The sequence below is a fragment of the Sturnira hondurensis genome, unplaced genomic scaffold (assembly GCF_014824575.4).
Source record: "Sturnira hondurensis isolate 20B ecotype Veracruz unplaced genomic scaffold, ASM1482457v3 Scaffold0006505, whole genome shotgun sequence".
Taxonomy (NCBI): Eukaryota; Metazoa; Chordata; class Mammalia; order Chiroptera; family Phyllostomidae; genus Sturnira; species Sturnira hondurensis.
Genome location: NW_028079136.1, coordinates 7,003,383 through 7,025,120, shown reverse-complemented (window position 1 = coordinate 7,025,120; position 21,738 = coordinate 7,003,383). Strand labels below are relative to the sequence as shown.

General features: G+C 55.7%; 1 protein-coding gene across 2 annotated transcripts in view; it reads left to right on the top strand.

Annotated features, from left to right (window-relative positions):
* Nucleotides 1–4,793, top strand: part of SWAP70 (switching B cell complex subunit SWAP70) — a 74,191-nt gene extending 69,398 nt beyond the window's left edge. For both annotated transcript variants that reach the window (XM_037050088.1, XM_037050087.1), the window contains exons 10-12: nt 1,915–2,113; nt 3,026–3,122; nt 3,413–4,793. In XM_037050088.1, the coding sequence (XP_036905983.1) occupies nt 1,915–2,113; nt 3,026–3,122; nt 3,413–3,519 (403 nt within the window). In that variant the 3' untranslated portion in view covers nt 3,520–4,793. The remainder of the gene's footprint in view (nt 1–1,914; nt 2,114–3,025; nt 3,123–3,412) is intronic.
* The last annotated feature ends 16,945 nt before the right edge of the window (nt 4,794–21,738 follow it).

The following is a 21,738-nucleotide window of genomic DNA, read 5'->3' as shown; positions in this document are numbered from 1 at the left end:
CCAACCTGGTTTAGCCAAAGTAGTACAATAATGTTTTGGGAGTCTCTTGAGTAGTCTACCAGTTCTGCAGAAAAGCCTGGCCTGGAACGCAGGCGGGAACCCAGGGGGGCAGAGCCACCTGCACCACAGCCCAAACCAGGCCAGGGTAGGAGTTGTCGGGATGCCACCTACGCTAACATTGGTGCTGTGTGGCAGTTCTTGCTCCTGCCATCACTGGATAGTGGACATTGCTGCCACTAGCAAGATAGATTCTCCACTGTCTCTACTCCTTTGGGTCAGCTGCTTCAGAGGCGAAGATCCAGGAGGGGAGCCTGTGAGCCAAGCCCTGCTCGGCTTTCAGCTTTCACTGTGTCCTGGCTGCCAAGGGGCAGGAGGGCAGCTGTTTGGCTGTGACTTCTGTATGGGAAATAAGCCCTGCTTTCCATCAAGACACCTGCTGTGCCAGATTCTCTGGACATGTGAAGGGGCTTCAGACACTGGACAGCCTAAGCATTGCAAGTGCCCACCTCTCCCCTGCCCCCCATGCTTTCACACCAGGATGAGGACATGGGGTGCTTCCAGTCCTGTTCACTGTTGTATCCCCAGTGCCTGGGAAAGATCCCAAGAGGTGGATAATAGACCCAGACTGATCTCATGAATGAACTCTACACTGGTCAGACCAGTGCATTTGTGGAGTTGTGCTCAGGTGTGGACATCACATTCCAAGAGACATCTAAGGAGGGTACAGATTTATGGAAATGGGGGTAGTAGGTGGGAGAGCTCCTCTTAGTCAAGGAAGAACTTCCTAAGGATTGAGGCTGCTGTAAATGAACTGGCCCAGTTTGTGAAGCAGCGGGTGGCCTGTCAGAGAATGTTCTAGGAGAATGGATTAACCACTCTGCAGGATGTCGCAGAGGAGTTTTTGCAGCGGTGCAGTGGGGGCTGGGGTGAAGGGGTTGGGTGGTCAAGGGGTGTGCAGTCGGCTCTTTTACTCCTTCTGTTGTTGGTTCAGAGGAGCAGGCACTCTCAGGTAGTAGTGACTGGCCTGCTCCGTGGCTTTGTCACTGAGCATCAAGCTGCTTGGGGTGTGTCCTGTCCTAGTGCCTCACCACACTGCTTATACTTTCGGTACAGGTTTGGGCTGTATGTTCGTTTAGTTTGTTTAAGTACCATGTATCTGGAAATTCCCAGGTGGGTAGCCTGTTACTGTAACATTTTATAACATTTTGGAGTCCCACAGACCTGAAGTGAACCTATTGCTAATTGTGCAGTTTGAGTTTCCACTGCTTCCTCTGTAAAGTAGAAACAGTGCCTTGTTCTGGAGGGGGCGGGGTCCATGATGATGAAGGTAAAGTGCTTGGCATGTAGTCATTGTTCAGGTTACTGAACAATGGTGTCTATTATTGTTCTGCTTCTTGCCAGCTCCTCCTTCCCTCGCCTTCATTAGTTTAAATATCAGCCATTCTAAAGGTTTTCACTAGATGAGATGGAACATGTTTGAACATTGTAGTAACTGGGCAAATTTCAGCACTTGGCCCTATCACCTGCCAGGCAAGTGACCTGAACAGGCCACTTAACCTTGATGCCTCAGTTTCTTCATCATTAAAATGTGGGTAATAATAGTACTTAAGCTTATTGTGAGGATTTAGAAAATAACAACTATTGGCCAGGTTCATGGCACATTATAAGCCCTCCTTAAGTATCATTAATTTTTTTTCAAAAACGGGTGAAACAGTTTTGAGCAGGACACGTGGGTGGCATTTTCAGTCTTGTGAATGAATGTGGGCCTTTCTGGCTCCTTGCTTGCTCCTGGTGGAATGAGAGAAGTGGGTTAGTTGATCTCTAATGTTCTCTACTCTGAAGTGTGCCCCCCTGGAGTTCTGGGTCGGGTGTGGTGCCCCAGGTGCTTTTGATCCTGAGCTCCACATGCTGCAGGTTGCTGGAGGAAGAGTCTTCCAAGAGGGCTGAGCTGGAGAAGTGGCACGTGAAGCAGCAGCAGACCATCCAGATGACTGAAGCAGAGAAGCAGGAGCTGGAGAACCAGCGCGTTATGAAGGAGCGGGCCCTGCAGGAAGCCATGGCACAGCTGGAACAGCTGGAGTTGGAGCGCAAGCAAGCGCTAGAGCAATATGAGGTAGATTTGCCCCTGCAAACACGCGCATTTGAATTTTAAAAACAAAGTTAAATAAAAAAACAGTTGCTTAACTGTCAACAGCTGTAGTAAGAATTTTTACGGGCAGTGAGGCATATGACAGTCCAGTCAGGAGAGAAGCCACACAGCAATTCAAACAGGGAAAATGTAATATAAACAGGTGTTGAATATGACGGGGGTTAGCTATGGAGTGGTGAAGACAACTTTAAGGACATGGGGATGGCAGATGTGGGCAGCAGCCACTGCCTCTAGGACTGAGGAAGACACCTGAGGAAGGACACAGGTGGGGCAGGGTCCCAGTAAACCCAGTGCTGTGATCCAGACCTCCCTGCGGAGGCCTCAGCCATGGCCCACTGGATGGCAGAACTCACCAAGCAGCCACTTCTGGGGCCCTGGCTGACACTGCCCACAGGGCGGTGCCACGGAAACTCACTGCGGTGGGAACCCTGGGTGTCCCACATACCGTGGGAGCTGCAGAGAAAAGCAGGGGCATTTGGAAGTAAAGGCCTTCCTCCTTCAGTGTCCCTGTAGCGCCCTCTACTGACAGAGCCTAACCGGCGCCAGCTGGTGAGAAAGAATTCCCCTCTCCTCACAAGCAGACAATGAGAGGTGGATTGGGAGCCCAGAGGAGGCCGCCCTACCAGGTGCACAGGATTTTATACTCACCTGTAATCAGTGTGGATTAGGTTCTCTGTGTGGCCTCAGGCAGGTTACTTAACGGCTCCGAATCCTGGTTTCCACACCTGTAAGAAGGGAGCGATATAGTTCCTGCTTCTTACAGAGGCTGTGAGGGCTTGATGAGAAAATCCATAAGCCACATAGTAAGTGTCCGCTCATCGTTACCTGGCTCTTAAACAGCCAGTGTGTTTTGCATCATTCAAAATCTTGTTTCAGGGAGTTAAAAAGAAGCTGGAGATGGCCACCAGTAAGACGAAGAGCTGGAAGGACAAAGTGGCCCAGCATGAAGGCCTGATCCGACTGATAGAACCAGGTAATGAACTCCTTGACGCCACTGTGTATTTTTCTGTTCTGCTGTGTAAAGTTGAATTGTGCAAAGAAACTTCTTCAGCCCCGATACACAGAAACCAAGCTGTTTAGGGGAAATTTCTCTTGCCTTATCTGCCCCTAACAGACAAGAAGGCCCCTCAGTGTGCATCTTGGGGTGACGCTGTCTGACATTCCTCAGAGAGAAATTAAGTCGAAAAATCCTGTTTTGTCTGTGGGAAAATGATAATTGAAGAACATAGTACTTCCTGTAGTTAGAGCATGTTTGTCTTGCAGGTTCCAAAAACCCTCACCTGATCACCCACTGGGGGCCCGCAGCTTTCACGAAGGCGGAGCTGGAGGAGCGAGAGAAAAGCTGGAAAGGAAAGAAGGGCACGGAGTGACCGCGGCGGCCGCCACGCAGGTTCCGAGCGTGGCCGGAACGCTTGGTGCGAGAGACGAAAGGACCTGGCTTTGCTGCTTCTGGCTCTTCTTCCTTCAGCCTCCTGTGGGGTCCATGTGCTGCGGAAGCCCTGTTTATCTCCTGCGAATCAGGGCTTACCTGAAAAGGAAAAAAGGTCAACGATGTCATGCTCTTAATAGACCCTTTCTGTGAGGACTTCAGCTTCTGGAAGCGCCTTTGCGCCTCTCAGCCTGTGGTGCCGGTGGCGGCTGACGGCGTCGGGGCGGTGTTCGGGGAGGAGCAGGGTGGCGCCCTGGGGCGCAGGAGTGTCAGAGCCTCTGGCCCTGGGGTCAGGCGTTCCTTCTGCAGCTCGGCTCCTCCTCCGGGTGCCTCCTTCTGAACTGCGCCGGCCAGTCTGCGTGCCGCCAGGTGACCACTGCTGCTCCTCGACAGAAGCCACTCGCCGCACCGGGCCCTGCCTCTGCTCGGTGGCCGCGGCCCGCGGATGCGGTCGTGCGGGAGCGGTTTCTCCCTGGCCCGCGGTGTCACTGATTCGCTTCCGGCTTCAGCTGCGCGGTGGGGGAGGCAGGAGCCCTTGTGAACAGCGCTTCCGGCCGAGACAGGTGCAGCAAGTCCTCGCTGAGCAGCATGGGCAGGTTCTCCGGGCTCACGGTGCCACGGAGAGCCGAGCCAATCCTGCCATAGAGGCGGGTTCATAAAACAGCTGAATTTCCGCGGCATCTCATCAACATTACAACAAAACCACGTCATCCATGGACATGCTGTATTTATTAATCAAAGCGCATAAATGAACTAAATAAATCCCGTTTGGAACAATAGTCTGATACTGACCAAATTCCTCCTAAGGTTTAAAATGGCTCAGTTGCTGAAGTGCTGGCAGACCCCGTGGTTTTACTTCTTAGTTACTGTACAGAGTATTTCAGGAGTGTGTGTGTGCGCTTGTCATAATCAGGCCTTTTACTTAATAAACTGGAATATGATCATTTATATGAATTATATATGAAAAAGAATTTTAAATGTATTTTTGTCATTTGCTGTATTGAGAGGGAACAAAATATTTATAATTTTCAAACATTCTTACCTAAATATTATACAGTATAATATGCCGAACTTTCATAATTTTTTTGCTAATTTTCTAAGATATATTAAAAGTGTTTTGTATTTTTTTTAATGCACTCAGTAAGAAAATTGGGAAAAAAAAGCCAGAACAACATACGTTTAAAATGGTCTGGTTTAATAAAATTGCAGGGTAAAGTTGTGTGTGTGTGCATGTTTTTATATAGTGAGCTGGGCTTGGTTTGGGGATACTTCCTGGAAACACTGGGTCTGGTGTTTGGACCCCACGGCTGTGCCCACATGCACTTGGCGAAGGCCTCGTGTTTGGCATTTGAGTCACTGATGTGGGGAACCATGGTCCCTGTGTCAGCTCACAGATGGGAAACTCGTGGGATGATTTATTTCTCCCCTTTGTTACCGTTACCCCCAAACCCTCTTACCTCTGCGTTCCAGAGTTCATTGTGCGCCTTTCAGTTTTTCTTTCAGTTTTACCAGAGTACACAGTGTGGTTTTTTGTTTTGTTTTACATGGTCACCAAGATTAAAACGCCCATTGTGGACCAAGGAGGCTGCTCGATCTAGCATGACCGTGTCTCAACGCGGAGCTTTCCCTTCTCAAGGGAGAGAACACACAGGGTGGTGTTTTTTCAGACTTGTTTCTCTATTGCAGTGGTTCTCACCCAGGCACGATTTTGCCCCCAAGGGGTCGTTTGGCAATGTCTGGAGACATTTTTGGTTGTCACCCTGGGGGTGTTACTGGCATCTGGTGGGTCAAGGCCAGCGATGCTACCCAGTGCCCCACAAGTCACAGGACAGCCCCTGGTTGCAAAGAGGCATCGGTTTCAGACGCCCACAGCACTAAGGCTAGGGAAGCCTGCTCCACAGAAAGGCTGAATCTGTTGTCCAGGACACAATGTGCTCTGGGGAAAGGCTTTCTCTTGCAGGGTTGTCCCACCTTTTGGCATCTGGGCCACACTGGAAGAAGAGTTGTCTTGGGGCCACACGTGAAATACATTGCTACACATCATCACAAAAAAATTTCATGTTTTAGATAAATATATGATTTTGTGTTGGACCACATTCATAGCTATCCCAAGCTGCATGCAGCCTGTGGGCCGCAGGTTGGACATCCCTGCAATGCATCCCAGGGGTTGACCTCTTTGGTGTGAATGGGGCACACCTGGAAGGGAGGGAGTCCGCCTGCCCTGTGAGGCGGCAGAGAGTGGTGGGCAGGAGCTTCTGCACTGGTGTCGGGGGTTGTGCTTCAGAAACTGCAAATGCCTTTGCAACTCAGATGGAAGGGGATTCCTTTGGATCTGTCTGAAGGTCTGAGATGCACTTGCTGAGGTACGAAATGTGAAAGCTGCCGTGACCCTAATTTCTTTCCATGAGTGGCTAAATGCAGGGAGGGTCCATCAGAGCCATTCAGTGGCTGGTGATGGGCCTTGTAGGGTGCCGGTGCCCCTCATGTCTCGAAGGCACAGCGGCCCTTGGGGAGTGAGGATTAGGTTCATTAAGGCCAGACCCCATGGAAGAAGGGGCTGGGGGATGAGGCTACCAGTTCATAGCAGGTGCTCAAAACTTGATGAAAAAATCACTCTTGAGAATAATAGTTAAAGGAATATGTTTCTTTCCTCTCCCCCTCTACTTCCTTTATATACTCATTTCAAGACCTGTGAAAGTTACCCCCTCAACTCTGGGAAGCTTTCTGGTCGGACCTACTAAAGTCAATGACAACGGCTACCTCTGGGCCAGCGGCCCCACTCCCTGGTGAAAGTCACATGTCCACCAAAGACTCTGCAAGGAGGGTCACAGCCACTTTGCTTAGGATGGTCCCAGACCAGAAGTCTCGCAAGGGCCCACCAGTAGAGAACAGATCAGTGAGTTGTGGTATAGTCAGGCTGCTGCACTTCACCTGAAGTAACACATCCCTGAGAGATGAGGCAATGTGGATGAATCTCACAGGCATTATGTTGAGCAAAGACACCAAACAGGGAACATACTGAATGATTTCATTCGTATTAACTTCCAGAACTGGCACAGCTGATCTGTGCATTTTGCGGTCAGAATTGTGGTTACCCAGGGGTGTGCTGGGGGGAGTAGGGGGGATGTTAACTGGAAAAGGGCACAAGTGAACCTTCTGGGAAGCTGGAAATGGGTAGTGGTTATACAAGTAAAATGTATCGACTTCACACTTAGGATTTGTGCAGTTTACTGTTTATAACAGTAGTGCCTCTGAGAATGCCACGACTGGCTAGTCTCTAGGGGTCAATGGGTCCCAGCCTCTCAGCTGGCAGAGAAGGACCCGGATGGGACAAATCAGATCCACAGTGGAACTCCTGGTGTTTTCTAGGGTGAAGTTCAGTTCATCACCCCACCTGCCTCCTTTGGATCCTTTAAATACGTTAGGATGCCAAACATTTTTATCTTGGTGTTTCTATTCCATCACCCAGCTATCCTCGTGTCTGTGCTCTAGTCCCATGCTCAGCTTCTGTTGACCTTTCTAAGGGTTGAGTCTTTGGCCCTGGGTCATGGGTAAATTGCAGTGGACAGTAAGTTCCAGCCAGGCTGGCTTCAGATTCCTTTTCTGCCCCCACCGCATAGACCCAGCACAGTGCTTCTTAGGGTTGGGTGCCCACAGGAATGAAGAACTTCCTCCCTGGCTATGTCCACCTCCTTAATAGTAGGCCACAGGCCCCGCTGAAGGCCCAGGACTTGAGTGGAGAGAGGGAAGGTTTGTTTAGCAAACCCCCTTCCATTCAGTTCCCAGCCCAGCAGCCCTGCCTCTGAAACCCCCATTTCCTGTCCTATTCAACCTGCCTCTTTCCATAGCCAGTACTTTCTGCTTTGACCAGCAGCCCACACTGGGTCTCTGAGAGCAGGTCTCTCTGGGCCCCTCCTCTGTTCTCATGGTGTCTGCCCCTCCTGAGGGGTCAGCCAGGACTGTCCCGGGCCAGCTCCCCAGAGAAGACACACTGTCTGCCCACCCACTGGTTTGGGGGTGCCAGCACTGCTTCGGAAGGCCAGGCCCAGCCCCCTTCTCTCACGCAGCATCTCTGCCCAGTGCTGCCCACTGGGCTCTCTATTCCCATCTGCAGGAAATTTGCAAGGCATGCAAGCTATTCAAGAAAGGCGTCTGGGTGAAGGTTTCATCCCCGAGTCCCCAGGCCCTGTACTCCTCAAGGCACGGTTAGCGGGAAGATGCTCACAGGGACAGAGTGAATGGCTTCCTTAGAGTATTAGTGGGCAGAGCTCGGCCTTCAAAGCACAGAGCTGGAAAGCGGGCTGATTTCAGAGTGACGCAGAACGGGGTTCTGCCTTAATGCGCCGCCTGAGTGAGCCAGACCGGGTCTGCGTTCTCTGAGGGAAGACTGCCCAGGTAACGTCCCCTCTCAGAGTGTCACACCTGGAGGCACACGGTGCCCATGGAGTTTTCTCCGTGTTGCAGAGACACGCTTCACCCCCAGTGTTTCATCTTGGTGCATTTGCTTTAGAAAGTCACAAGACAAAGGGGCTTTCCATTGCGGCTGGGCCAGGGCTTACGTGGGGACTTTTCGGGTGGACTGACAACTTCTGAGAAAATCCCACAAGTGACTGAGGTGGGTTACGGGAGAGTTTGGGAAACACCAGGGTGCTCTCCTTGCCCTTCCACCGGCAGGCGTCACTTCCCAGGTGTCCTGCAAAGGCAGACATTTGACATGCGTGCGAATGGCTGAATGAACAAATGGGATCCTAGGGTGGGGGCTCCGCCCAGAAACCCTCACACTTCCCCAGTCACGCCAGCTCTTTGTGGGCCCAACCACGTGGTGAAGTGGATGGTGAAGTCAGAGGGCCTCTGACTGCTGCCTGCCTCCCAACACAGCCTGCAGGACCCCAGCCTTTGCTTTCCCCTCAGGGATCCTGTGGCTTCCTCAGTGGAAGCCACAGTTTTCGGCCTTGGGGACACAGCGGCTCACTCTTCGGCCCCCAGGGCCCCCGTTCTTGGTGTTCTCTCGGACTCGGTGTCAGCAGCCGCAGGGGAGGCTCCAGCGGCCCGAAGCGCTGAGGATCTTCTCCCAGGCAAGCCCAGAGCCCCTTAGGGACAGACGTTGGCCTTGGGGCTGTATTGCCAGCACGTGACACCTAGTAGGTGCTTAGTAATGGCCGGCTTTTGATGGCCTCTTTCTGAAATAAGTCCCTGTCTTCAAATGGTTCTTGATATATTCCTCGTGTGTCCTTGGAGACAACAGGGAAATGAGTTTCTGGTCCGGTTGGAGCATTTACCCCACTCTATGCTGAGGTTGGGAACAATTTTTCCTTCCTTCCTTCTTAAAGAAAGAAGCGTATGTGAAGGATGGCTCATCGACCCCAAACACTTAAGTCCAAGAGCTCATTTCTCCCGCAGTCTTCATGCAGAGATACCAGAAACTAGGCCCAAAGCTGGCAGAATTTCCTTGACAGACCAATTAGACCCCCGTGTGATTCTCTAAAAAAAAAAAAAAAAAAAATTCAGTTCATTTTTAGAGAGAGGGGCAGGGAGGGAGAAAGGGAAAGACTGATGTGTGGTTGCCTCTCACGCGCCCCCTACTGGGGACCTGGCCTGCAACCCAGGCATGTGCCCTGACTGGTAATCAACCAGCGACCTTGGTTTGCACGCAGGCTGGCACTCAACCTACTCAGCTACATCAGCCAGGGCCCCAAGTAATTCTTTAAAAATGAAGTTTGCAGTTTTTTCTTAGCACAGAGTAAGGCATATCCAACTTGAAAAATGGAGAAAAAACAGGTATGCAAAGAGAATGACCCCACCCTCCGTAGTCAACCTACCAGGATTGCACGCAGAGCTCAAGCCCACATTTCCGATTGTTTAAATGAGCAGCAAGCCCCTCCTTCATCGGACACAATCCCACCCCGCAGCGCCTCCTTGGCTGGTCCTCAGACGGCCCAGGCCCGGGCGGGTGGAATGGTCATGCCTTTGGGGGAAAAAGACGGTGTGTGCGCCCCGGCACCCGCCACAGGCGCGGGGCGAGGCCGGCGGGGGCCGCCAGGGGGCAGCCGTGCGCCGCGGGTCCCCAACGGACTGGCGCACCGCCTCGCGCCGCCCTGATGGCTGCTCTGCTGTCCTGATGGCTGCTCTGCTGTCCTGCTGTCCTGCTCCGGCCAGATGGGTCCCCTGGTTCCCCAGGGAGGAGGTGGCCGCTCTTGGGCCCTGGAGGGGGCAGCAAAATTGAGCAGAAAGTACAGAGAATTCCCATCTACCCTCTGTCCCCCGGCATGCATAGCCTCCCCCACCGCCCACCTCCCCCAATCTGAGTTGTACATTTGTTGTCATTGATGAATCTACACCGGCGCAGCATTATTACCCAAAACCCATAGTTTACGTTCAACTGCACTCTTGCTGTTGTGCATTCTATAGATTGGGACAAATGTATAATGACATGTATCCACCATGTCATTTAGTGGTTTCCAAACTACTCTGTATGGTACCGAGTCCTAAAAGTCTTAAGTGGTCAATTCTCTTAAACACTCACCCAGTCCTTCAGTAAAGAAAGTTGTGCATATGTACACACACACACACACACACACACACAGGCATCCTGATACTTCAAAGCTGTGACTCTGAAGGGAGGAGGGTGAGAGCGGCACAGTGAAGAAGAAATAAGCAACAGCCTGTTGAGAAAACGCTGTTTGTTCTTTCACATGTTAAAAGTGAGAAGTGTCAGGGAAGAGACACAGTGATAAGAAACGGCTTTCAGTCGGACAACTCCAGAGGGTTTTGTGACCCGAAGCCTGGGCTTGCCCGCAACAAGCCGGTTGGTTGCAGCTGTGCCTGCCAAGGGCTTAGGGCCCCTGCAGGCGCTGAGCTGGGGAGCCAGCCCCGCCAATCTCATTTTATCTCCAACAACAGAGAAAGTGGGCTCTGTGCTGCAGATGAGAAAAGTCAGACTCAGAGAGCGAGGCATCTGCCCATGGGCACACGGGCAATGGCTGATCTGGGACAAAACCCGTGTGTCCTGTCCAGGGCCTCTCCCAGCCATTCCTGGCATGCACCTCGGGCAGCGGGCAGCAAGCGCAGGCCTGCCTGGGAGCACCTGAGGGGAGAAGACCGGGCGGGGGCCCTGTTCTTCAGCCTGTGAGGGTTTCCTCTCAGGGGCCTAAGGAGGGCCTGTTGGCACCCTGAGCTCTGTTGGTCATGATTCATCCCTGCTTTCCCCCCTGCCTGACTCCCCCAGCCTGGCCCTGTTTCTGCAAGTGCCTAGGAAAGGGACGGTCCCTTCCCCCAGAGTCTCTTGTGGGTCTCTGGCTGGAGGCCGGGTTGAGAGTGGTGAGGAGGAGCAGGCCAACCAACAAGCAGGGGCCTGTTTCCTGACTGGTTTGACCCTGGCTGTCCCTGTGGAGGCCCCAGCAAACAGAGCAAGGTCATCCAGGGCGAAATTCCAGCCTGAGGCCTGAGTGGTTACTTCAGTTTTCCTGATAAGGCTCAAGAAGGGACATAGAGTGTCCTCCCCACACCCACCCCTTGTCAACACCTCCACTCTTGGGAAGCCTCCACTGCAGACAGCCTGCCTGGAGAAGGGACGAAGATAGACCCGGGACAGATAAGGAGACAGACTGCCAGGGAGAGATAGGGCAAGGAACCCAGGGGGAGAAGGCGGGGGGACGAGGAGGGGCCCAGGCAGTGGGTCTGGAGCCTGGAGGTCAGAAACGGTCCTGGGACTGTGCTTGCTAAGGCCACAGCCGGGTGGGGACGTTGGACACAGAGGCAGCCACGGCAGAAACAGAAGGGCTTTTTGGTGTGGGAGAGGTTGTGCGGGCAGCTCAGTACCTCTGGGCCTGGTTCCTGACGTGTGTGGCCTGGGACTGGTGGGCAAGCTGATGCCTCCTGGAGGCCAGGTCAGCAGGGTTGAGAAGTGGGGTCCCATCCCTGCAGTGGAGGGGCAGACAGGGGCCCCCAGGGACAAATGCAGCTGGGCCCAGGCTGCTAAGCCTCTCCTGCTTACCAGAGGCGCTTGGCTCAGGGCTTTCCTCCCCCAGCACTGGGATACGATGTTTGCACCCAACACTGGCTGTTTGGCTTGGCAAGTGAGTGAGGCCATAAAGTCACAGCTGGCCTGTGGGTGCCCAGTCACTGTATGCCATTGAGTCAGTCACAGCCCAATTCCCCACCTTCTACTTGTGCTTGTGCACCCAGAAACATCCACACAGGTACATACAGATGCTGTGTGCAGCTGAGTCATAGCTGCTTCCCCAGAGAGCACGTGTCTGCACGCACACACACACTCACAACCTGATTCTGAGTCACCAGCACCATCCAGCCCTGGGGGAGGGCACCGAGGGTTTGTGCTGCCGTTTGTATTTAGACACAGACTCTTATATCTGTACATTGACAGACATGCTCACTGTACGTCCCGCTGTGCCTGGTGCATCACACTAGGAGATCCATAAGTATTTGTGGAATGAATAAATATGTGAACAAACAAGTGAAAATATGAACAACACCCACACTGCTTGGATACTAGGTGAAATGGTCGGGGTAGCGCTGCAGGGCGGGTCCTGAGTCTGTGTCTTTAGGGAGTTGTTGTGCTCCAAATATAGCCTCCGTGGGCGGGCGGGGAGCCAGGGCTGCTTCCCAGGCCCTGACTTCACTGGGCCGGAGGCCCAGCCTCTGAGGAGCTGGAGGAAATTAACAGAGGAGAGGCCGCAGTGTTCCCCAGCCAGGGCTGGGCTGCGAGACTGGAGCTGGTGGGCGACTGTTCGCTCTGGAAATGGCACTTGCTCAGGGACTTGAGCTGTCGGACTGGGGACTCTGCAGATGCCTCCAGAAAGAACTGGTTCTGGGCTGGGCCTCCTGGGAACTCCTGGGAACTCCTTGTCCCGGACGTCATGGGTTGAATGTACAGGAGGGGGGGTCCTGTGGACAGCTGGGGCAAGCACAGTGCCTGGGCCCACCTGGGCAGGGCTCTGCTCTGGGCCGCTCCCTTGCAGGCTCCTAGAAACTTCCTTTCGCTGGCTGCCATGCCTCTGCCCTAATTCATCATCCGGAGTATTGCAATGTTGGCCCAGCTGGTCTCTTGCTTTTATATTCCCCTCCCCATCCATCTTACTCATAGCTGCCTGTGTTATTTTACTACAATACAGGCATGATTATGGACATTTCTGCTCAAAGCCCTTCCATAGCTCCCCGAGGTTCAGTAATAGAGTTGGATTGCTTGACCTGCTGCTCAGGCCCCTCATTACCCGCCCCACCAGGTGTGTTCTGAAAGGCTGCTGTTGGGGGGACAGTTGTGTGGTTATGTGCTGAGGGGTGGATGGGTGGACTCCAGGCTGATGGGTGCTTAAGGGTTGAAGAACCCCGTGGACTGTTTGCTTTGTAGACAGACAGTGAGGTGTCTGAGTGGTTGGGAGGCGGAGTGCAGGGTGGTGATGTGGGTGGGTGGGCAGTTGCGAGTCAAGGCTATTCCAGCTTTGAGGAACAAAATCCTGAATGTCACCAGGAAAGAGGCTGGGGACGATTGTGGGGACACAGCGTGCCTCCCCACAGACTTGGTGGGGGCTGCAGCCGGCCACTCTCGTCCCTGAGCCCGGTCACTGCCTTCGGGGTGTTCTCCTTCCTCTCTCCGCTGGCTGACCTTTCGCCTCTCGGCCCAGCAGCCACTCTCTCGGTCACTCTGGCTCCCTGTCCCCAGACTGTTGTCAAGTGTGGATTTACGTGCCCGCCTGCGCCTTGACAATGCTTCTATGTGCTGGAAAGTGGACTGCGGACAAAACAAAGTCACTACCTCCGCGAAGCACACTTTCTGCAGGGGAGAGACGGTTCCCCATGTGTGCACCGTATAAGTAGTTGTATGTGCAGGGTGGCGCATGCGTGGAAACGATACTGAGGGCTGGGGGCGCGGGGCGCTACTAGGTTCCGGGAGCCCAGGGAGGGCGTCTCTGCTCAGATAATATTCTCAGAGATCTGAAGAAGGCGAGGGGTGAGCCCTGGAGGGAGCTGGGGGGCGGTTCTGGCTGACACGGGGTGGGGGGGGGCGGTGGGGCTTAACGTCTGCTCCCCGAAGGGCAGGCAGCACTGGAGGGAGCTGCACGGGGAGGTGCCAGGTTTCACAACTGCCCCTGTGGCGGCCGTGCTGAGAACAGACAAGAGAGCCCGGGTCGGAGCAGGGAGAGCAGCGAGGAGGCTCCTGCCGGGACCCAGCGGGGAGACAGCCCGTGGCGGTGGCCAAGGTGGTGGCAAGTGGTCCAGCTCAGGCTGCATTTTGAAGGTGGACTTACCAGAATTTGCTGGTGGGTGGGCTCTGGGTGTGAGAGCAGGCAACATTCTGTCGAGGACGACTCTAAGGCTTCCGGCCAGGGCAGCAGGGACGATGGAGTCCGTTTCTGAAGAAGAGAAGCACGTTTTCTACCGTGGTGGCGGGGGCGGGGTGGGGGGCGGTGCAGGGAGAGGAGTTTCGCTTCCGTCCCGTCGGTTGTGATGCCCACGGAGGCTCAGGTGGCCGTGAGAAGAGGCAGCTGGGTCGATGAGTCTGGGGTCAAGGACAGAGGCGTAAGCTGCGTCCCAGTGTGGGGCTTCTCGCCTCCTAGGTGGCATTTAAAGCCTCGAAGACCCCGGGCTCAACTGAGGAGAAGGAAATGGAGAATTGGTTGGAGGAGCAGCTCTTGGACAGGGAGGCTCAGCTCCTTGTTAGAGTTTTGGAGGAATCACCACAACAGGACAGCTGGTCTGGGAAGGTCGGGGAAAACCAGGAGATGCCTACGTGAAGAAAGTGCGAGGCCAAGGCAGCCGATGCTCCAGGAGGGTGAGGCATGGACAGGGGACACGTGGGGCGAGTGGCCCCCCGTCCCATCCTCTGCAGAGGTGGCTTTGCATTCACCTGGGTTAACAAACGAGGGGCGGGGGCATGCCCAGCGGAGCCCACGTGGCCTGAGTGCCACAGTCTATCCAGGTCCCAGCTCTTCCGAGGCAACCAGCAGGCTTGAGGGAAGAGCTTGCGGAAAACCCAGAGGAACAGGAGCTTCCCATCGTTCAGGATGGAATCTGGAGCTCGAGGTCACCTGACTCCCCAACAAAATCAGAAAGAGGCTGTGCCCCACTGGCTACATCTGTCCCCCCGATACAGACGGCCGCTTTGGGGCAGGGTCCTCTGCTACTCAAGTTATGAGTTTCATGTGTGTGTGGGTTTATATCGCACACAAGCGCGTATACATTTATGGCAGAGGCGTCCAGGATCAGCTTGGAGTTTGTTCAACGCAGCGTGCTGGACCCGCCCCAGAGTTTCTGACTCAGTGATGGGTGGGCCCTGAGGCCTTGCATTTCTCGGGAGTTTTCAGGTGAGGCCCCTCGTCCTGGGGCTACCCTCTGAGACCAGCGCCCTCTGGTCTGCTTGGGATTGTCCTGCGCCGGCAGCACCAGGTGGTAGCGCCAGGCCAGACTGAAGGGATTGGGTGTCATCAGCAGGTCATAGGCTTCCTGTCACTGGCAACAGGCCTTAAGCCGCGAGAAGCCCAGGGGCCCATGGCTCTTCTCCCAGAGACGCACAAATACCCCAGTCACGCCCACCCCTGCCTGTGCGGCTGTCTCCAATCCCTGCTGTTCACAACGAGGGTTAAGTAGGGCCCATAGGCTGCATGTACTTGGCCGTCGAAGGGGCTGCACGTTGGCCGAGGGGCATGCAGAGCCATCATGGGCAGCGCCCCAGCCAGCCGAGTGCATGGGGTCAGAGGTGTCCTCTGAGCCCCCTCGAACCGACTGCACCTCAGAAGCTGCTCTGGGACCTGCTTCCCTAACGTCAGCCTCCAACAGCAGTGTCTCCTCTCAGGACAGGGCAGGTGGGGTGACTCAGGCTGCCTTCTAGGAGCAGTGCAGCAGCTGGGCCGTGGAGATGCCACTGGGCCAGGAGGTCACGGTCAGACGCTGTCTCCAGCTCAGCCCTGCCTTGGGGAGGGCGCTGGGCAAGCCCCCTGCTGGCTGGAACCCATTTTTCTGCTTGTCACCCCTGCTTTCCCAGGTGCTGTCCTGAGACTCCACCTCAGCAACACATAAACGTGCTCCAGTCTCATTTGCCTAAAAGCGACCAAACAAGAATCTTGTCTTTGATGCCTCGCCCCATTCGGCTGCTGCCCCAGCCCCGGAGTTGCCGGACACGCCCTGTTCCCTTGCCTCTCAGCACCTGCCGCCCCACTGCCACCGGGTCTCTACACCCCTCACTCCACCAAAAACGTGTCCCCTGCAGTCACCAAGGCCCAAGTAACCTCTCCCTCTTCCTCCTCTGAGTTTTCCGGGAGCTCCCTGCACTCCCAACTGCTCCTGGCCCCTTGAAACGCCCTTCTGCGTGTCGTGCGTGGCCCAGCATCCTGCTGGTTCTTTCCGCAGCTCCCGCTGCGCCTCCAGTTTCTCCGGCCAGTCCCCGCTCACTGGCCGTGGGCAGCAGTGGGCTGCAGACACAGCCTGTCGGCTCTCCACACCTTACCCTCGCCCTTGGCAATTTCCTCCCCACCTCAGCTTGGATGGCTATCTCTATTTTTCTGTCCCCAAACATGCCTCTCCTGCTGATTCTGAATGCCCAGTTGTTCTCTGGGACACCTGAAAGGCGCTTCAACCTCCAGGCGTCCAAGGCCGAACTTACGATCCTTTTCCCTCCCGCCGAGGCCCTGGTCAGCCCTCGGTGCCCACGGTCTCAGCCAGACACGCTGCTAGCCCTCCCCCGGGCGACTGCAACGCCCAGGGGCCTTTGATGCCTCTGCCCCTCAGCCTCATGGCCAGACTACCTCCAGTTCCTCTCCACTGTGTTTCCTCAGTAGCTTTCTCACGTCCCCACTGCCCCTCCCTCGTCCAAACCGCCATCGCTCTTCCCAGGACCGCAGTGGCTTGCTAAGGACTCTCCACACCCTCCCTGGCTAGCCTCCAGCCCCTTTTCCTTCCGCAGCCTCCGTGCACCTGGGTTCTGCCTCTTGGCTCAGAGACGGGGAGACTGCTCTCCTGGAAGGCCTGCTGGGGGCCTGTGGTGGGTCACAGCAGGGGCTGGAGGCCAGGCGCCCTGATTCCAGGGCAGGAAGGCCAAGCCGCATGTAGGCTGGAAGCCCGATAGACACAGAGCTCAGCCAGGCCTCCTCTGGAATGGAGAGGAGGCTCTGCAATGTGTGGTATCAGGTTTCGGAAAACACAGGGTCAGGGTCAGCAGAGCAGCTGGTAATGGGGAAGGCCAGGCCCCGCTAATTTCCTGTCAGAGGGGCCCAGAGGCCCCAGCCCCTCTCAGGCCAGCCACAGGGGAGGAGATGCCGGGAATGGCTCGCATTCCTCTGGCCGGGGCTCCGCGGGACCCCGGGGGACCTGCGGGAGTGAGAAGGTGGCGCTGCTGAGGCCAGAGTTGGGGCCTCTCTGCAGCACCCGGGCATCTGTGCTCCAACCCTGATGCTGGTGTGGGCTCAGAGCCACCGTGGTGGCTGACGCGAGCCCAGCCTCACGTTTCCAACCAGGAGGCAGAGGCTCAGACGGGACCAGACCTCACCAGGACCATGGAGTGTCCCGGCTCCCAGTCCTGAACTCTCTCTTCCGGCCAGGCCTGCCTTTCCTGGGATGCCCCGTGTTGCTGAGCTGTGACAGTGGGGATGAACCGGGGCTGGGCTGGGAGGCAGGAATCCTCACTTCTAGCCCAGGAGACACGCTTCTCAGCTGGGCTGGGGGGTGGGGCAGGGCATGCGGAGAGGCCACGAGAGTGCTGACCCAGCTGTGGATACCTCTGTCCCCTCCATGGATGGCCCTGGTGGCTCGTCCCACCCACAGAGAACTCTGTGTCCTGGTCCAGTCCCCAGGAGGGTGAGGCCGTGGGGGTAGGCCCCTGGCCTTGAATGGCCCTCCCAGTGACCTGGCCAGTCTGGGTGGGAGTTGGGGGCCAGGGGTCCGCTGTACTCTCCCACCTTTGGCACCACGATTGGCGACGTTGAGCCCAGGATTCAGTCACACAAGCCTGGGCTTCAGTCTGGCTCCACCAGACGCTGTTCTGGGACCCCCACAGGCCTTCTTCCGTCTCTGATGGTGGACTCCTCGCTGCACAGGACAGAGGGCCTACTCAATTCCTTTCTCTCCATCGAGTTGTACAGTGGGTCTGTGGCTCTGGTGGGGGCGCTCCTGCCTGATGGTGTGGGACCCAAGCCACCCAGGGCCAGGGAGTGAGGCCCACACCCTCTCCCCATGCCCTCACGGAGGCAGCAGGGCCTCTGCTCCTGGCCTGGCCCTCCTCCCCCCACTCCAGGCAGACTCTGAGGCTGAGGCTCTTTGCAGGGGCCCCACGCTCCCACCTGGCTGCCCTCCCCCCTCCCCACCCTCTGCCTGCTCCAGGGAGACCCCAACCCTGCGGATGCTGCCCTAGGTGTGTCTCCAAAGCTTCTGCCGCTGCCGTCCCCAGGGCCAGGCCAAGTCTGGTCCCAACAGTCACGGGGCCCTTCTTTCTTCCCAGTGCCCTGTGCTGTCTTCACCGGGGAGAGCTTCCTAACCACACACCACAACCTGGGGTCACTTCCTTTCTCTTTGTAAAAATTAAATTTATTGATGTGACATAGGTTTAATAAAATTAATGTCCTTTCTTGCCCTCTATTGCTTCACCTTTGCCCACCAGCTCTGTCTCATTGCAAAGACTCAGCAGAGGCGTCATTTCCTCAGGGAAGCCCTCTCTCACCCCCAGGGCTGGCCTCGCACCCCCACTCTTTCTATAGCCCCCAGCAGTCCCCACCCTGTCACAGCTCCCAACGCACTGGATTTCATACCTTGCAGGTATGGATAACGCGTGTTGTACAAAGCAGCCAGGGTAGGCGTCGGTAGGCAACGAGCGAGTAAATGGCAAGTAGAGAAGTGAAAGATGACGGCCCGGAAAGGCAGCCTGCCCACGCCCAGCCTGCTCCACCCCACAGCTGGAGGCGTGCAGGGAGCACCCGCTGGGTCCAGGCTCCCTCTGGCAGCTCGCTCGTCTACAAAGACCACCGGCCCTCCGGCTGTCTCCGGCCCTGGGGCTCGCTTGCTGGCCTCGGCTGCCCTCTGGGAACATCGATGTTGAGAGAGGTCTCCAGAGATGGGGAGGAATGCAGACAACGGTGGGCTATGTCCCACCGGGTCTGCCTGTCTGAGCGCCTGTGTCAAGAGGGTATGTATAGGTGTGTGTGAGTGACCAGGTGTGCGTGAGTGACCGGGCATGCCCTCGTCTGCCGTCTGTGTGTCAGGACTGTGTGGACACATGTGTGAGGGTCTCCCCCGGGCCCTGCTCGGCCTGGGCCCCACTCTCTACCGCCCCTCTGCTCCCTGCCTCCCCCTGCCCGGACCAGCCCCCGCCCCGAGGCCCGTGCCGCACACCCCTGTTGTTGCGTCTCTGCAGTCCATCTGTACGAGGCTGCACCAGTTCCCTGTTGCTGCTATACAGGTCACTACAAATTTAGTGACTTAAAACGACACAGATTTATTGCTTTATAGTTCTGGAGGCCAGAGGTTCAACAAGCATCTCACTGGGCTGCCTGTGTTCATTTCTGGAGGGTCCAGAGGAGAATGTTTTCTCTCCTCTTCCAGCGTCTGGAGGCTGCCCCCACTCCTTGGCGCGGGGGGGCCCCGTCCGTCTTCCCAGCCAGCGATGGCTAGTCCAGCCTTTCTCATATCATGTCACTCTGACACTCGCTTCTTCCTCCCTCTTCTGCTTCTAAGGACCCTTGTGATGGCACTCATCCCGGACAACTCTGGAGATCAGCTGACAGGCAGCCTGGGTCCCATCTGCGACCTGACTTCTCCTTGGTCAGCAAGCTCTGGGGATTAGGACGAGAACATCTTTGGGGGCCGTCTTCATGCCCCGCCCCCAGACGCTGTGTCTCTTCTCTCAGCCGTGGGCTCCCTGGGCCTCAGCTGAGTCTCACTCATCCAGGGACTCCTGAGTGCCCAGCCTGCGCGGGGCGTTCATCACCTGCTTGTTGGATGAATCTGATTCAAGTAACACTTTACAGAGAGTCCATTCTGTGCCGGGTTCTCCCACGGCCGCCATCAGTGTTCAGTCTCATTTCACGGTAGAGGAAAACGAGGCTCAGAGCAGTGAGGAGCCACCCAGGGCCAGGAAGCTAGTGAGTGACGGAGCCAGTAGCTGCAGGTCCACTTACCTCAGACAGAGCCTGCTGGCACCTTGGTTCCTCTGGGTCTGGAGCTCCCAAAGACAGAGACCCTTGGAACGCAGGTGTGGGCCATGGAAACACACCTCTCAGATTACAGGCTGGCCCACGCTGCAGTGATACTCATTGCTGTCTGCACTGCGTTTGTTTTTGGCACGGACGCCCCACCAGCCTCGACGCTTGCTTAGGGCTGAACCACAGGGGTCAAACCTACATCCTGGTCTGAAGTCCCTCCCAGCTCCTGCCCAGCTGCCTGCCCGTCTTTCCTCACAGGTGTTTTCCTCCAAATCTCATGTACACGGAATCTTGCCTTGGTGTCTACTTCTTCAAGGACCAGAACTAACGTGAGTGGTGAGGAAACTGTCTCACTCAGGACTGTCTGCGATTTGGGACTGTCTCACTCAGAGGGGAGGGAGTGGAAAGATGACATGTTGGCTGAGCGGGGGCCTCGGATAGTCCCTGAAGCAAGGGACCAGCTCAAATGCTGATTTCTTCGCTGGTGAGGACCTGGTGACGTTGCTAGAGGGGAGCAGTGCCGTGGCAGGGGTGATCATTTGGCATTTGGCATAGATGGGGGAACATGCTTTCAAAAAACCGGCCGGTTATTGCCCACTTATACTGATGTCCTGCAGAGGGATGGCAGGGACCGAGGCCACCAGCAAGCAGTCCGTGGGTGAGTGTGAGAGGCAGCCAGCCCCTGTGGTAGCTTACAAAGGGCCCTTATCTCTTGCAGGGGGAGCAGATAGTGCTGAGTGGCAGGCTCCAGATGGACTGATGCAGTTGCAGGGCTCCTGATAAGCCCAGACACTCAGCCAGCAGTGCAGAGGTCAAAGGTCAGACCCCGGTAGTGAAAACCTGGAACCCTGGCACGTGAGATCGAGACATGTGGGGGGATGCCCCTGCGGATGTGAGGCTGCAGCCTCCTGCACCCCCTGAGCTTGCAGAGATGGCCCCCCTTCTTTGTAGGAGCTACGCCTCCGCTGTCCTGAGGTGCACAGAGGCCTCGCCCCACAGGGCGACAGGCGCTCCCACAGGAGTGGCCCCTACTTCTTCCCCTGACTGCCAAGGACAATGCTGAGGGACGTGTTCAAGAATATCCTGGCTGTGGTCACTCTGGGCCTGGAAAGGAAAGTAAGAGACCATGCTGTGAGAGAACAGTCACTGTCGAGGGCACTGGCAGCCAGGGGACACCAGGGACCGGGTTTTTGGCAGTGCTTGATCAAGGGACTGGAATGTAAGACTGGACAAACAAGAATCCATTGACTAAAGGGCACTTTCTTGAGACACATGATTTAAAAAAAAAAAGATTTTGCCCTGGCTGGTGTAGCTCAGTGGACTGAGCGCAGGCCTGCGAACCACACGATTGTGGTTCGATTCCCAGTCAGGGCACATGCCTGGGTTGCAGGCCAGTTCCCAGCAGGGGACACAGGAGAGGCAACCATACATTGATATTTCTCTCCCTCTCTCCTTCCCTTCCCCTCTAAAGATAAATAAATAAAATCTTTAAAAAAGTAAATAAAAGTAAAGATTTTATTTATTTATTTTTAGAGAGAGAAGCAAGGGAGAAAGAGAGGGAGAGAAACATTGGTGGTGAGAAACATCCACCGGTTGTCTCTTGTACGTGCCTGGAAGGGGGACCAGACCCCCAACCCAAGCATGTGCCCTGACCAGGAACCGAACCAGCCACACTTTGCTTTGCAGGACGGTGCCCAACCCACTGAGAGAGATTTCATACCCTAGCCAGAACAGCAGGGGATGCCCAGGCTCTGTTGTGGGGGCTCTTAGTATTCTGGAAAGGAGTAGCTGACACTCAGCCAGATGTTAATACCTGAGTTCTCCTGGGAGATGGCAGGGGAGGCATTTAAAAAGTGGAGGAAGTGGAGCACTGGTTGGATGAATTACATAAGGCCACTGTGACGGCAGGGCCAGCAGGGGGCGCTGGCCCACAGGAGGCTGTGGAGATGGTGGCCATCCTAGGGAGTCCCTCGGGGAAGGACAGACGGGTGGACAGCACAGCTCTGCTTCACACCTAC